This window comes from Vipera berus (genome assembly GCF_964194415.1).
Source record: "Vipera berus genome assembly, chromosome: 1".
Taxonomy (NCBI): domain Eukaryota; kingdom Metazoa; phylum Chordata; class Lepidosauria; order Squamata; family Viperidae; genus Vipera; species Vipera berus.
In genome coordinates this window covers 295,624,246-295,641,581 of record NC_138202.1, presented here as the reverse complement: position 1 = coordinate 295,641,581, position 17,336 = coordinate 295,624,246, and the positions used below count along the sequence as shown (strand labels likewise).

The window sequence follows — 17,336 nt, the reverse complement described above, 5'->3', positions numbered from 1 at the left end:
TACTTGTGCTCTAAACAGTTTATGAGATGAACTAGTGATGTTGAAATGAAAGTAGATGAAAACCAGAGAACTTTGGATCAGATTAGCTGCAGTCACAACTAAGCTGGGAAAGGAAAACCAATGGCCCTGTTCCTACTTGACTCAGTTACTGGAGAGAAGGGAGAGTGGATAGTGTGATAGAGGAACATCTGAAAATAGTTAAATTTAATGCAGAACATACTGAGTCATGAAGACGGTTAAACTAAACTTCCCAGAAAATGAACTGAAGAGAAAGCTGCTATAAAGCAAACCTTGGTATCAGGGAACTCACTACAGCAGAGCATGTATCTCAATTATTGACCAGCTCCAGTGGCCAAACTATACCTCCTGCTATCAGCCCAGTCAATGGACAAAGTTCCAGTGATGTCATGAAATCTTGCTTGTAATCTCCTGGTGTGACAGCATATGGGATACCAGGATGCTCTATGTCTATGACATGGGTGTCAAACTCGTCACGTGATGTGTCGTGACGTATCACAACTTTTTTTGTGTTCCCAGAGCTGGGGTGGGCGTGGCCTCTGCATGATGCAACCGGCCTGCAGACTGGCAGTTTGACACCCCTGCTCTATGAGAAAATGGGTATAGCATGCCAAGAATTAATACAATTACATACATAATTCAAGTATGATTATGTGCTGTTAGAACAACCGGAAAGAAGCTCTAACTGGCTTAGTGATTGACTAAATTAAATATGTTGTAGAAACAGGGTTAATGAGTACCGGTAAGTGTTGTTTTTTCCAAACTAGCTTTACTCTATGAAGTTGATGTTGGATTGGTGTTTATAATTTCTGCTAATAGTAAGCGCTGGCTCTTCGGCTTTGAAACGGAGATGAGCACCGGCCCCTAGAGTTGGAAACGACTAGCACACATGTGCAGGGGAACCTTTACCTTTACCTTAATATATAATACAAAAATACAAAAGAAAAATGCAGGGCAAAGGGGAAAAAAGAAAGAAAAGGCATTGACTTCCGATTCCTTTGGTGCAGTAGAATAAGATAATAACATCAAACCTCAACTTTTTACTTTTACGTAATAATAAAAACTAGCCATTTCTATAACAACAAACCTATTAATTAGTAAAATCCAAAATTAAAGTTTCATTTTTTTCCACAAAGTCCAGAAGCAGTTTCCAAGTAGAAGCAAAAGTAATTGTATTTTTTTTCTGTAATCAAAGCAGTCAATTTGACCATCTCTGCTAACCTCCTCTTCCTAATTTCACCACCACAACCACAACCCTGTGAGGTGAGTTGGGTTGTGAGTGAGTGACTGGCCCAAAATCACCCATATGGTTTTCATGCCCAGGGCAGGATTAGAACTCACTCTCTTAGTTTCTAACCTAGTGCATTAAAACTACTAATAGACCAAACTAGCTCATGGATTAAAAAAATGTGCTGTACCGCTAGAAGGTGATAGGCACTCAGTGAAACATACAGTCTATTTACTGAAAAGATGTGGGGGGAAAATATTCATGACTTCAAGGATTTTTTACAATGCTATCATAAATTGATATTAGAAAGTTGTGTAAGTTTTCTCTACTCTTGGTTGTCTGCATCCCTAATTCTCAAAAAAATATACCGAACAAGTACGTCCATTCTATGAAATATGTAGGGTAAGACTGTCAATTATCACTTTTCAAAGAGACGTTGTCAGCTTCCATATATGTTTGTTTAATGTAAATAATGTCAATAAATAGTCTTCTTTCTTTAGATTATTCATGAAACAAGAGATGATGGCATATGAAGGAGAAGCATAGTTCAAAGAAGAATCCAACATTGTCCATGAAAATCCTCCCTCCCCCTTTGGCTGCTGAAAAGCTAAAATGGACTGGATAATGTGATGTTCTGGAATTTCCATTTTTTAAAAACATATTCCACAGCTTGACATGTAGGCCTTTCTATAGTTGATTAGGCACATATTGACTCCTTTTGATATTCTTTGGCTATTTCCATTATTCAGGTTACATTAAAAATAATGTCTGGCACCTCTTTTTCTACATAAGGTTCTAATCTACATTGGACGATCCTAAGCATAATTTTGGGAGCATATGAAATTAAAAATATTATATAATAGTTGGCACATTCTGTTAAGCTGCCTTTTTTTTGCAACTGGAATGCAGATTGACCCCTTCCAATTGGTTGGCCACTGTGTCATTCACCACGTTTGCTGGTCTAGCTTGGTTAGGGATTTTACTTCTATTTCTTATGTTGTTTGGTATAATTCTATCGGATTTCCATCAGTTCCTGTAGCGTTCTGACTTGGTAATGACCAGAATCCTTATCTAACTTCATCTTCTACCGTAGTGCCAGAGGTTCTTGTAAGTATAGAATATCTTCTGAGATATCTTGAATTTTTACATCTCTCTTTACAATGTTTCAGTGCATCTATCTGCCTTTCGATATATGATGCTAATTAAAAGATTCTGATTTTAAAGCCAGACTGTACATTCAACATGTTCCATATTCTTTTAAAAAGTGCTTTATGCTGATGTATGTTATAAATCATGGAACTTTTTGTAAGGTCCGAAAATACGTATAGAACAAGTTGGTGACTTAAATACAAGTTTTTAGTTCCAATGTATTATAGTAACATTTTATCCTTAGAATAATGTAAAATGTAAAGGTTCCCCCACACATGTGTGCTAGTCATTTCCGACTCTAGGGGCCAGTGCTCATCTCCGTTTCAAAGCCGAAGAGCCAGCGCTTGTCCAAGGACGTGTCCGTGGTCATGTGGCCGGCATGACTAGACGCCAAAGGCGCACGGAACGCTGTTACCTTCCCACCGTAGTGGTCCCTATTTTTCTACTTGCATTTTTCTACTTTGCAAGAATGCTTGCAAAGATAAAAAGATTAGTTCACAAGAATCCTGGGTTAAAAGTTCTCAGCTACTCTATGGTCTTGAATTAGATCACATATTTGATTATTCCTCCATGGAGCCCATAACTTATTTTCAGTGCACAACATCAACAATGGGCCATAATTCAGACAGCTGTTCCATATTTATTTTTAAGCATATCTTCCAGTGTGCACCCTCAATCTATATTTACTGCCTATTGTGCAAACTCTACACTTTTTAATTTCACCTGTTGTTTCCTCTAATAATTATTAGCATGGCTCCAACTAACAATTTTCCTTGTAAAGGATCAAAACTGTGACCTTAGATTCTACCTAGGAAAGTAAGCAATCCCAGCGTTTCAGCCTTTTGAAAGATGGAGGTGTGTCTGTGTAACATTTTCTGCTCAACTGTTTAGTTGAGAAAATAAAAGACAAGCAAGAATCTTAGGCCATTTAGTGGCAGGCTCAAAAAATTTAAAATATGGACTTCTGGCACAATCATACTTCATGCTGTAGGAAAGAACATTCTAGGGTGGTGTTTGTAAATTATGATCTTAGCATTCTTAGTTCCAGAGTGCCAGAACTTTGTTTTTTCTTAAATTCTCATACATGTAATTCCTTCCTGAAACTGAGAAAGCTGAATTCAAATTGAGACCTATTAATTAAATACCAGATCTAGAAGAATATACAGTAACATTAATTTAAATTGGCTTTCAATCAAAAAGTTCCAAATTCAAGTATCATACATGTAGACAAGCCATTCTGTCTTCAGTCTCCATTTCCTCTCTTTTCAAATATAATAATCAGATGAGGATAAGGTTTCTTGTTAAAATGCATGTGAAGCAGTCTGAAATAAGGACACAAGCCAGGTAAAAGCAATGGAAATCTGCTTCCTGTGAAGCTGTATCAAACACAAGCTATCTACAGAAATCTATGCCAATACTGAACCAATTGATCCCAGATCTATTTCCAATATCAATCTCAGTAAAAGTCTTCCTTGAAAACAATGTGCATACATGAACATATTTCATCATTTGCAAGTTCAATTATTTCTGGTGCTGGGGTTTACTTCATCACATTAAACACAGGGCTGGTAAAGTTGTTGAAGCACAATTTACACAAACCCTTTAACTCTGCTAGATACAGTTCCAGGGAACTATAGCTTAGAACAGGCTGGCTGAGCAATATTGGAGAATTGAAGTCCACAAATTTTAAAGTTGCCAAGTTTGGAGACCCCTGGCTTAGCCTTAGAATATCTGGAGAGAACGATGGTTTCCTCTCCTGAATTAAGGGGGAAATACTACATGAGGGCCTCCTAGGACTTGCCAAGACTACCGCAGCTGTTGGCTGCTTGTAAGAAAGGAATCATAATTCCCACTTCAACATTTAAAAATATCTTAAGTGAAGCACATCCTCATCTACCGCTTTACTTGTTTAAAAAGTGATCTATTAATTTCTTCGTATCACAAGTTGTTGCTCTCATCATCTACAGATTTTGAGCAGCACATGCATGTGAATACAGCATGCTTTCTAAAAACATTTTTTAAAGAAAAAAGAGGCATGAAAACTGGAAAGTGTGGAAGTAGGCAAGCCAATCTTTTATATGCAAAAGATCTATATGCAAATATATATGCAAGAAATAATATGTTTAAAGGAACATTCCCTAAAGAAGGTTGGTAAATGAAAGAACCTTGTCATTTAGATGACATTTTTTATCCATTTCTTGAGCTCTTCTTGTTAAGCTCGGAACCTGGATAGGAATTCTGGAAAGCAATTCTTGGGAGAGACTGCTATAGATCAAATGTTTTATAAAACATATAAAAATGAAGTTGATAGATCACCCAGTAGTTATCAACATGACAACAAAAATCTTGGGTTTAGTAAGAGCTTCTAATGGAGAAAGGAACCCATTGAAACATAAAATCTCTTGTTCATTACATTTAATATTAAGGAATCCGTATCCTGTAATATACAACTGAAGTTTTTATCACTATCGGCAAGTAACTTCCGCTGCATATATAGCATGAATTTTAGCATCCAACTCAACTACAATTAATCACTGAAGTTGCTTTCTTTTAATAAAGCTAAATGGCCGATATTATAATATATCTTAATAAAAAGCTAAATACAATGCTATATTGCCAACAGTTGAAGTACTTACTGCTGACATGTAATGGTATGTGGAAATGCCCTTGGGAGATGGGGAGGGAGAGATGTTGCCTAGGGAATGGTCAGATAAGAGCTATCCTGCAGCTGTACAATGGGTGGAGAAAGAAAGGACCAGAAATAACTTCTTAGACTCTAAAGGAGACAGGGAGAGATTTGTCATTTCAGACTTCCAAGATTCTGTTAATGCAGCCTTACAAAAAAAGTTGGAGCAGTTCATTTGGTTGTGTTTCCTGTCTGATCTAGGCTGACATGACAAAACTGGACAATGCATTTTTCTCCTCCTCTTTGGATTAAAGTAATCAAAATCAGCTCTGGAAGTTCCACTGTCTATTGGAGTGATTTTGAGGATTGCAATGGAGAAAGGAGAAAATGAAATTCTTGCAAATGGGCTTTTGTTCCCGAACAAGCATTGAGTCTGCTGCTATTCAGCTCAAATCCATTATTACCATTGTTATGTATTGGGCTTGTGGTACCACACCATGTGCGTTGCTAGAGAGCTAACGGCTCTCCAGCAACCCAGACAGGCCGTCTCCGGTCCTGCAATTGGTCAGCCTTAGGCGGCAAGCGAGGGTTCATTCCTATTGGCTGCTACTGTAGGGCTAGGCTATATATTGTGGATGGGTGCGGCCCAAGCTCAAGTACAGTTCCAGCAAGAATAAAATAATGAGTTTCTCTGTACTCAGCCTTGTGTCTTCGTTCCTGCTCACCAGAGCCCACGACTTAACCATATTATTATTATTAAAATTTATCTAAATCACAAAATCGATAGACAGCATTTTGCTACCAAACATTCTAAAGTCCTTGTACCAGTAGAAGAATCATGAAGACATCATCTGATCCCAGAGAATCACAATATTCTGATACAGGACTGTGCAGAAATAGTATATAGAGTTTTGAATCAATCAATTCTGTAATATCACAAAACCAATGATAATCCTAATTATAAAATTGGATTGAGTCTTAATAATTCTGAAGGATGGATATTTTCCTTTTCAGCAGTTATGCTTTAGAGATTCCCCGGAGATCTATCTGATCTTCCATGCTGCTCAGCTTTTTACACAGGACCATCTGGTATTGCAAACTGAGGTTTTCACATCTACATTCAGCCCACTTTTTTCATGAAATCCAGGAGAATTCTATGATTATTTGTTTTGTGCATAATCATGGATTGCATTTATTAGATTTAAATACTACTTTTTTTTCCTGGGAGCCACAGGCAGATCACATGGGAATCTCCCTTCATTCTTTCCCCACAAAAAATCCCATGAACCTGCAAGAGAGAACAACTGATCCAGTTGCCCAGTGGATTTCCATGACTAAATCTTCAAATCCATCACATCAGATCCTTTTTTGCTGCAAGGCAAATAAGACCTTTGCATTTTGGATTCCAAATTAATGTCTCTTTCAAGCTGAACTCAACCACTAGTGAATTCCCAGATATGCTCATGTAGTGATTTTGGCAACAATACAGAAGATGTTTACTATTGATTTTTACTTATTATAATAACATACCTTCTTTTTAACTTTTGTTTATTTACTTCACTGCAGCATTTCAGCCATACTTACTATGATATGATGTAGCAAGCTGATCCTGGCTCATTCTTAGAGGTAGAGAGCTCTCTGTGGACTGTTCTCCTGAGAGCACTTTCTTTGATGGATAATATTTAGGCTTGATAACATATTCATGTGTTTGGCCATGATGTACATTCATCATCAAACTCTGGGATGAAAGAGGGATAATTCTGTTCAAAGAAATAAGAAAAACAGAGAAATTGATAGCAAAACATTATGTTGGTCAGAAATGACATTAATAACAACATAACAAATAATAATTTTTAAGACTATGGCAACATATTTAACTCTTGATGTTAAAAAAATAAGCCAAGCAAACTTGCTATGTTATAGTTGCAAACATACAAGAAAATCACTGTCCTTCCTTCTTACAATTGAACTCTAGTAAATGTCCATCCTTCCTATGATTTGGAAGACTTAAAACTTCAACTCACCATGATGCAGAACATAATAAGTATGTACTTCAGCTCTAAGCTTAGTGCAATTGAATAAAAGGAGGGGGGAAAAAAGACAAGTCCCATATTCTACTGGAATAAAACCAATCTTTATTACAATTACAGTAAATTCTGAAAGAGATTCAAATATTTAATTAACTGATCATTTTTACTAATGCAACATCTTTGATTTTCAGAGATAACAAAGAATAAGTTACATCCAATTCCTGGTGTGGATAAAGCCTGCAACAGATCAGTCATCTACCATTTAAATCAGCAGCCAGGAGCACATAATAAAACAAGGATGGTCAGAAGTAGATTTACTTCTTTCAGATGTTTTATTTAATTGCACAAGAACTTTTGCCTTCCACAGTGTAATAACAACCACAATTTAAATTGCTATTTCTTCCTTCTAAAAATTATATTACTAAAATGAAGAAAGCTTGGACAGCTAGGGGTGGGTGTTTAATGTAAAAGGATTGTGAGTGTTTTTCAGTTTTAGCATTCAAATAAATTTGTGAATTCTGATTTTTCAAATTTTAATTCTCTTTTTTTTCCACCTATCTCCAGCTGATGAATCTTGGAGTTCTAGAAAAAAATAAAAGATTTTGCAAGCACAAAGCCTCCCAATCTTTCCCAAACAATTTAGATACCTTTCTTTTTCTTACTGATATCATTAATATTTTAGAGGGGTTTTTTGAGGAGGAGGTTACAAGAAATGTAATAAATATCATCATCTTGATCACTCAGTAAAAATTTATGTTTATATATTGGTTCCATTCATACATAGCAGTAATGATTGTCAGCTTGTTCTCATAATCTCTTTTCTTTTCTTGTGAAAGCCACTACCAAGGTATCATAGTATACAGAATAGCCTATCCAAAGTTGAACACTGTGGAGGCCTATTGGTTTCATAAAAGTTCACCATTTATTGTATAAGTAAGTTTATACAAAGACCTTTCTGATTTCAAAGTGCTTATATTTACAGGAATGAGCTATTAACTAGGAATTGATAGCAACATTTTGACATACAACTTGTAATAAGGAAACCACCCATTTCAATAGTCAGCCTTTGGCCAATTTAAAGTTTCAGCTTTCTCTCTATATATGTGAATAGACAAAGGTTTAAAACTTGCTCTTAACACCAAAGGCCATGTTAAAGCCAATATATGGGACCCAGCAGTGGCCAAACACAATCAGTGGGTCATGAAAACCTAACACTCCATTTGTTGCTTTTATGTAGAAAGAAATGACAGTGGGAGTTGTGATGGCCTCTTTGTTGAAACAAATTTAAAAATCATTACAGTTTATAGTATAAGCTCAAATATCACTCACTCTAGAGCTCAAGAAAATTATCCTGATATATAAAAAACTTGGACTCTCTTTATCAAACAGTTATGACAGGCAGAGTTGAGAAAAATAACTTTTGGCAAGGAAAATGATGTCTAGACTAAATAAGCCAGTCCTAACTTGAGCTTTCTTTTATAAATGAATGCTATTTATTGGAAGCCTTATACTTCCTGTGCAGCCAACAAGTGCTTAAAGAACCTGATCATTTTTTCAAATCATGGCTTAAGATTCTAAGTGACAATGTGCTGTGTGTTGTCTAATTTAAATTTGCCAGAATATATTCTTAGTATATCTCTTTTCCTTACAGAATCTAGTGATGTCATTCTGCTCTTGTGCAGCTATATTTACATATAACAGACAATGAAAGTCTATCAAAAGTAGCACATATTGTTCCACAATAAACTGCCAGTATAACAAATTCAGCCAAGAACCAGAAACATCCGTTGCATAATAACAAACAGAGACGAACTAGTAGCTATTATTGGCAACTATCTGAGAAGGTATCTACTAACTGGGTCAGTACTATTAGTTCTGCGGCAAAATGGGAATTGTCTGTCCCGAAATACTGGCAAACAAGCCTTCTTGCTACTAAAAGAGGCTGTCTAGGAAAGATATAAATCTTGTTCCTGCCATGGACTGCCAGGTTCTTTTGCTTTAATCAGTAGAATTGTTACTGCTCTCCCCAGTTAATATAATAAATTGGGGCTCAGTGGGTTAGGACGCTGAGCTTGTCAATCAGATCGGCAGTTTGGCGGGTCGAATCCCGAGTGCCGTGTAACAGAGTGAGCGCCTGTTACTCATCCCAGCTTCTGCCAACCTAGCAGTTCGAAAGCACATAAAAATGCAAGTAGAAAAATAGGGACCACTCTGGTGGGAAGGTAACAGCGTTCCATGCGCCTTTGGCGTCTAGTCATGCCGGCCACATGACCATGGAGTCATCCTCAGACAAGCGCTGGCTCTTTGGCTTTGAAACGGAGATGAGCACCGGCCCCTAGAGTTGGAAACGACTAGCATGCATGTGCGGGGGAACCTTTACCTTTACTTACTACATTCATTCAAATCACCCAACAATTAGTTTGCTAAGTATGGTACAACAGGGATGGAAGTTCACTTAGAATGACAGAAACCTAGTTTCAAATCAGCTTCAATCATGAAAACTCTCTAGAAGTTCTTGGGCTGGTTGCTGAGAGAGGCCCAGTTTGAGGGAGCAGTTAAAGCACCAGGCTAGAAACCAGGAGACCAGGAATTCCAGTTCTGCCTTAGCATGAAGTCAGCTGGGTGACCTGAGGCCAATCCCTCTGTCTCAGCCCTGGGAAGGAGGCAATGACAAACCACTTCTGAAATATAACCAGGAAAGCTGCAGGGACCTGCCATGGCAATCACCAAGAGTCAACATTGACTTGAAGGCATGCATAAACCCTATTCTTGGTGTTGGGGCCTTGAAACATTCCAAAACAAAACATTCCAAGACTATTCAAAACCAAGAGGTTTCAACAGTCCATACTAAGTAAATCCAATATTGTTTCTAAGAGTTCCACAATACTTCTTAAAATATATTCTTACGATAACTGTATGTGGACACTAAAGTACGTGCATCCATCTGGGTTATTAAATCTGGATTGAAACAGTGCAGTGACAATAAAGCATTGAGGTTTCTTGCGTTTTTTTGCTGCCAAACAGTGGTCATCCATCATTTTTTTGTGATCGAACCTGGGAGTCCTAGCAGGTGTCTTAACTGAGAGTTAGAGTTTTAAGAATATTTCTTCAAGGACTTTGGACCAGTGAGGCTACAGCTGAAATTTGAAAAAAAAATATGAGTGCTCTCACAATGTAGCTACTTTGGGGAAGAGGAGAAAACCTGTGCAAAGGACAAAACTGGTTAGGATGTTGCCTTTGAAGTTTTCAGCCTCAAGGATCCTTCCCACTCCCCATCATTATTTTATTTTATTTTTCAAAACAAAATACTGGGATGACCCACCATTTTACATTTTTTAAGAGTGCCTATGAAGCAATGTGGGGAAGAGAGATGATGCCAGCAAAATGCAAGCCTTTGCATTTTTAAAATTAGAAGAATATAAAATTAATAAAATTGGATATGTTAGAAGAATCGACAGCTATTTGGAATCTTATACCAAAATACTAAGAAAGGAAATTGTACTTTATCTCTGATAGCCTATTATGTAACATAAAAAATATTTTACAATAGAAACAATTCTAATGTAATGGATGTGATGCACCTGAGTACATATACAGAATGCTGTGACATTCTCATTATTGAAATATGATAAATACTCTGACATTCCAAGTCATAACTATTATAAACATGATAAAAGTACAGGCTCTTTTTAACTGTTTTTCATTAGAAGTATATTCCAAATGCTGGTGATAGGTATATAATTTCCACTGAGGTTCTATTTATTATGCTGCAGCCAAATTTTTTTTTTAAAAAAATCTCAGTTTTTCTACTTGGCCTGGTCTTTCTTTTTCTTTTAAAATTCTGTCTAGCAAAATATATTCATAAAAAAAAAGCCCAGATGAGTTTTAGTTTCCAGGTAGCTAGCTACAAGTAGTCCCCAATTTACAACTGTTTGTTTAATAATGGTTCAAAATGGATGAGAATCCTAAAGGGGAAAACAACTCAAGAAGCTTGGGAAATTTTGAAAAGTGAGATAATAAAGGCCCAGTTTAGCACAATACCAACAAAGAAGAAAAATAAAAGCTTTCAAAAGAAACCAGCATGGTTGCATAAAGAACTCTCTGATAAACTGAAAGATAAAAAGGACAAGTACAAGATGTGGAAAGAGGGGCACATAACTAAGGCAGAATATCAGCAAATATCAATATCAGCCTGCAAAGGTGAAGTGAGGGAAGCTAAGGTTCAAAATGAACTAAGGCTTGCGACCAAAGTCAAAAATAACAAAAAAAGCTTCTTTCAGCATATAAGAAACAAGAAAAAAGTTAAGGAAATGATTGGTCCATTAGTGGGGGAAAGTGGCAAGAAGGTGACAAGCAACAGGGAGAAAGCAGAACTATTTAACTCGTTTTTTGCATCTGTCTTTACACAAAGGGAAAAAACAGTCCAACCTACCAAAACCAGTGCCATAAAAAACAGAATAGAAACGCAAGTTAAGATAGGCAAGAAAATGGTAAGTGAGCACCTGTCCAGCCTACACGAGTTTAAATCACCAGGACCAGATGGATTACACCCCAAGGTTCTCAAGGAACTGGCAGACGTGATCTCAGAACCACTGAACTATATTTTTCAAAGATCCTGGAGCACTGGGGAACTACCAGAGGACTGGAAGAGAGCTGATGTAGTTCCCATATTCAAAAAAGGGGAAAAAATAGATCCAGGAAACTACAGACCTATCAGCCTGACCTCAATACCTGGGAAGATTCTGGAAAAGATAATCAAACAACAAATCAGTGAACACCTTGACGTGAACAAAGTTATCACTAAAAGCCAACATGGGTTTGTCAAAAACAGATCATGCCAGACAAACCTTATTGCATTCTTTGACCAAGTGACAAAATTAGTGGACCAGAGGAATGCTGTAGATATAATTTACTTGGACTTCAGTAAGGCATTTGATAAAGTAGATCACAACCTACTACTTGATAAGATAGAAAAATGTGGGTTAGATAGCATCACCACCAGATGGATTCGTAGCTGGCTGACAGGCCGTACTCAGCATGTGGTCCTCAATGGAACTGCATCTACATGGAAGGAAGTGTGTAGTGGGGTGCCCCAGGGCTCTGTTCTGGACCCAGTACTCTTCAACATCTTCATCAACGATTTGGATGAGGGGATAGATGGGGAACTCATCAAATTTGCAGACGACACCAAGCTGGCAGGAATAGCCAATACTCCAGAAGATAGGCTTAAGATACAGGAGGATCTGGACAGACTCAAACACTGGGCACTATCTAACAAAATGAAATTCAATTGTGAAATAAGTAAGGTTCTACATTTAGGCAGGAAAAATCAAATGCACAGGTATAGTATAGGTGGTACCTTGCTCAATAGTAGTAAGTGTGAGAGAGATCTCAGAGTCCTAGTGGACAATCACTTAAATATGAGCCAGCAGTGTGCTGCAGCTGCCAAAAAAGCCAACACAGTGCTAGGCTGCATTAAAAGAGGGATAGAATCAAGATCACGTGAAGTACTAATACCACTTTACAATGCCTTGGTAAGGCCACACTTGGAATACTGCATCCAGTTTTGGTCACCACAATGTAAAAAAGATGTCGAGACTCTAGAAAGAGTACAGAGAAGAGCAACAAAGATGATTGGGGGACTGGAGGCTAAAACATATAAGGAAAGGTTGCTGGAATTGGGTATGTGTAGTTTAATGAAGAGAAGGGTGAGGGGTGACATGATAGCAGTGTTCCAATATCTCAGGGGCTGCCACAAAGAAGAGGGAGTCAAGCTATTCTCCAAAGCACCTAAAAGCAGGACAAGAAGCAACGGATGGAAACTAGTCAAGGAGAGAAGCAACCTAGAACTAAGGAGAAACTTCCTGACAGTTAGAACAACTAACCAGTGGAACAACCTGCCTCCAGAAGCGGTGAATGCTCCAACACTGGAAGTTTTTAAGAAGAGACTGGACAGCCATTTGTCTGAAATGGTATAGGGTTTCCTGCCTTAGCAGGGGGTTGGACTAGATGACCTCCAAGGTCCCTTCCAACTTCTTCTTCTTCTTCTTCTTCTTCTTCTTCTTCTTCTTCTTCTTCTTCTTCTTCTTCTTCTTCTTCTTCTTCTTCTTCTTCTTCTTCTTCTTCTTATTATTATTATTATTATTATTATTATTATTATTATTATTATTAAATTGTGATGGCCTCAGAAAGTGACTTACGCTCCATTTCAAAATTATGACTGTCATACCCACCTCTGCAGTCACATGATTACAATTCTAGGCATTTGGCAACCAGCTTACATTTACAGCAATTGCAGCATCTTAGGGTCATGTGATGGTAATGTCTCATTGTAGTGTGTGACCTTCCCAGCCAGCTTCCAACAAGTAAAGTCAATTGGGAAAGCCACATTCGCTTAACAACCATAGTGAAAATGGTAGTAAAATCAGGTCTGGTCATATTATGCCTCACATTATAACAACTGCACTGACTAGCGACAAAAATTCCTGTTCCAAATGTGGTCATAATTTGTGGGTTATTTGTATTTCATTATTTAGATTTCTAAGATTTTGTTAAACTTTTAATTATATGTACCGTATATACTTGAGTATAAGCCAAATTTTTCAGCCCACTTTTTGGGCTGAAAAATTCCACTTCGGCTTATACTCCAGTCAACAAAAAAACTTACCGAGGACTTGTGCGCGGCCGAGGCTTTGGTGCTTCCGGGATCGCCCGCACCTCTCCCAAGCCACCGCCGTCCGAGACCTGCCGAAGTTTGGGGAGGTTTGGGGAGGTGCGCGCACACCTCCCCAAACTCCGCGCCTTGCCTGCCTGCTTCTTTCCGCAGCGGAAAGAAGCAGGCAGGCAGGGCGCGGAGGAACGGAGACTTGCCGACGTTTGGGGAGGTTTGGGCGCCTCCCCAAACCTCGGCAGGTCTCCGTTCCTCCGCGCAGACCTGCCGACGTTTGGGGAGGTTTGGGCGCCTCCCCAAACCTCGGCAGGTCTCCGTTCCTCCTGCCGACCTTTGGGGAGGTTTGGGCGCCTCCCCAAACCTCCCCAAACCTCGGCAGGTCTCCGTTCCTCCTGCCGACCTTTGGGGAGGTTTGGGCGCCTCCCCAAACCTCGGCAGGTCTCCGTTCCTCCTGCCGACCTTTGGGGAGGTTTGGGCGCCTCCCCAAACGTCCCCAAACCTCGGCAGGTCTCCGTTCCTGTTTGGGGAGGTTTGGGCGCCTCCCCAAACCTCCCCAAACCTCGGCAGGTCTCCGTTCCTCCGCGCAGACCTGCCGACCTTTGGGGAGGTTTGGGCGCCTCCCCAAACGTCCCCAAACCTCGGCAGGTCTCCGTTCCTGTTTGGGGAGGTTTGGGCGCCTCCCCAAACCTCCCCAAACCTCGGCAGGTCTCCGTTCCTCCGCGCAGACCTGCCGACGTTTGGGGAGGTTTGGGCGCCTCCCCAAACGTCCCCAAACCTCGGCAGGTCTCCGTTCTTCCTGCCGACCTTTGGGGAGGTTTGGGCGCCTCCCCAAACCTCCCCAAACCTCGGCAGGTCTCCGTTCCTCCGCGCAGACCTGCCGACCTTTGGGGAGGTTTGGGCGCCTCCCCAAACGTCCCCAAACCTCGGCAGGTCTCCGTTCCTGTTTGGGGAGGTTTGGGCGCCTCCCCAAACCTCCCCAAACCTCGGCAGGTCTCCGTTCCTCCGCGCAGACCTGCCGACCTTTGGGGAGGTTTGGGCGCCTCCCCAAACGTCCCCAAACCTCGGCAGGTCTCCGTTCCTCCGCGCAGACCTGCCGACCTTTGGGGAGGTTTGGGCGCCTCCCCAAACGTCCCCAAACCTCGGCAGGTCTCCGTTCCTGTTTGGGGAGGTTTGGGCGCCTCCCCAAACCTCCCCAAACCTCGGCAGGTCTCCGTTCCTCCGCGCAGACCTGCCGACCTTTGGGGAGGTTTGGGCGCCTCCCCAAACGTCCCCAAACCTCGGCAGGTCTCCGTTCCTGTTTGGGGAGGTTTGGGCGCCTCCCCAAACCTCCCCAAACCTCGGCAGGTCTCCGTTCCTCCGCGCAGACCTGCCGACCTTTGGGGAGGTTTGGGCGCCTCCCCAAACGTCCCCAAACCTCGGCAGGTCTCCGTTCCTGTTTGGGGAGGTTTGGGCGCCTCCCCAAACCTCCCCAAACCTCGGCAGGTCTCCGTTCCTCCGCGCAGACCTGCCGACGTTTGGGGAGGTTTGGGCGCCTCCCCAAACCTCCCCAAACCTCGGCAGGTCTCCGTTCCTGTTTGGGGAGGTTTGGGCGCCTCCCCAAACCTCCCCAAACCTCGGCAGGTCTCCGTTCCTCCGCGCAGACCTGCCGACCTTTGGGGAGGTTTGGGCGCCTCCCCAAACCTCCCCAAACCTCGGCAGGTCTCCGTTCTTCCTGCCGACCTTTGGGGAGGTTTGGGCGCCTCCCCAAACCTCCCCAAACGTCGGCAGGTCTGCGCGGAGGAACGGAGACCTGCCGAGGTTTGGGGAGGTTTGGGGAGGCGCCCAAACCTCCCCAAACAGGAACGGAGACCTGCCGAGGTTTGGGGAGGTTTGGGGAGGCGCCCAAACCTCCCCAAAGGTCGGCAGGTCTGCGTGGAGGAACGGAGACCTGCCGAGGTTTGGGGAGGCGCCCAAACCTCCCCAAAGGTCGGCAGGAGGAACGGAGACCTGCCGAGGTTTGGGGAGGTTTGGGGAGGCGCCCAAACCTCCCCAAAGGTCGGCAGGAGGAACGGAGACCTGCCGAGGTTTGGGGAGGTTTGGGGAGGCGCCCAAACCTCCCCAAAGGTCGGCAGGAGGAACGGAGACCTGCCGAGGTTTGGGGAGGTTTGGGGAGGCGCCCAAACCTCCCCAAACAGGAACGGAGACCTGGGGAGGTTTGGGGAGGCGCCCAAACCTCCCCAAAGGTCGGCAGGTCTGCGCGGAGGAACGGAGACCTGCCGAGGTTTGGGGAGGTTTGGGGAGGCGCCCAAACCTCCCCAAACAGGAACGGAGACCTGCCGAGGTTTGGGGAGGTTTGGGGAGGCGCCCAAACCTCCCCAAACGTCGGCAGGTCTGCGCGGAGGAACGGAGACCTGCCGAGGTTTGGGGAGGTTTGGGGAGGCGCCCAAACCTCCCCAAACAGGAACGGAGACCTGCCGAGGTTTGGGGACGTTTGGGGAGGCGCCCAAACCTCCCCAAAGGTCGGCAGGTCTGCGCGGAGGAACGGAGACCTGCCGAGGTTTGGGGAGGTTTGGGGAGGCGCCCAAACCTCCCCAAACAGGAACGGAGACCTGCCGAGGTTTGGGGACGTTTGGGGAGGCGCCCAAACCTCCCCAAAGGTCGGCAGGTCTGCGCGGAGGAACGGAGACCTGCCGAGGTTTGGGGAGGTTTGGGGAGGCGCCCAAACCTCCCCAAACAGGAACGGAGACCTGCCGAGGTTTGGGGACGTTTGGGGAGGCCCCCAAACCTCCCCAAAGGTCGGCAGGTCTGCGCGGAGGAACGGAGACCTGCCGAGGTTTGGGGACGTTTGGGGAGGCGCCCAAACCTCCCCAAAGGTCGGCAGGTCTGCGCGGAGGAACGGAGACCTGCCGAGGTTTGGGGAGGTTTGGGGAGGCGCCCAAACCTCCCCAAACAGGAACGGAGACCTGCCGAGGTTTGGGGACGTTTGGGGAGGCGCCCAAACCTCCCCAAAGGTCGGCAGGTCTGCGCGGAGGAACGGAGACCTGCCGAGGTTTGGGGAGGTTTGGGGAGGCGCCCAAACCTCCCCAAACAGGAACGGAGACCTGCCGAGGTTTGGGGAGGTTTGGGGAGGCGCCCAAACCTCCCCAAACGTCGGCAGGTCTGCGCGGAGGAACGGAGACCTGCCGAGGTTTGGGGAGGTTTGGGGAGGCGCCCAAACCTCCCCAAACAGGAACGGAGACCTGCCGAGGTTTGGGGACGTTTGGGGAGGCGCCCAAACCTCCCCAAAGGTCGGCAGGTCTGCGCGGAGGAACGGAGACCTGCCGAGGTTTGGGGAGGTTTGGGGAGGCGCCCAAACCTCCCCAAACAGGAACGGAGACCTGCCGAGGTTTGGGGAGGTTTGGGGAGGCGCCCAAACCTCCCCAAAGGTCGGCAGGAGGAACGGAGACCTGCCGACGAGCCTTGGCCACACAGGGTATTCCTGTGTATTCAGGCTTGCAAAATGGCGGATCGAGCCTCTGCTGGCGGCAGAGGCTTGCAGAACGGCGGATCGGCTTATACTCGAGTCAATAACTTTTTCCAGTTTTTGGGGGTGAAATTGGGGGTCTCGGCTTATACTCGAGTCGGCTTATACTCAAG

The 17,336-nt window shown here is 43.1% G+C and overlaps 1 protein-coding gene across 1 annotated transcript in view; it reads right to left on the bottom strand.

The window, feature by feature from the left end:
• LTBP1 (latent transforming growth factor beta binding protein 1) overlaps nucleotides 1-17,336 on the bottom strand; it is a 223,830-nt gene that overhangs the window by 149,357 nt on the left and 57,137 nt on the right. The window contains exon 4 of the mRNA XM_081313310.1: nucleotides 6,606-6,781. Within this exon, the coding sequence (XP_081169436.1) occupies nucleotides 6,606-6,781 (176 nt within the window). The remainder of the gene's footprint in view (nucleotides 1-6,605; nucleotides 6,782-17,336) is intronic.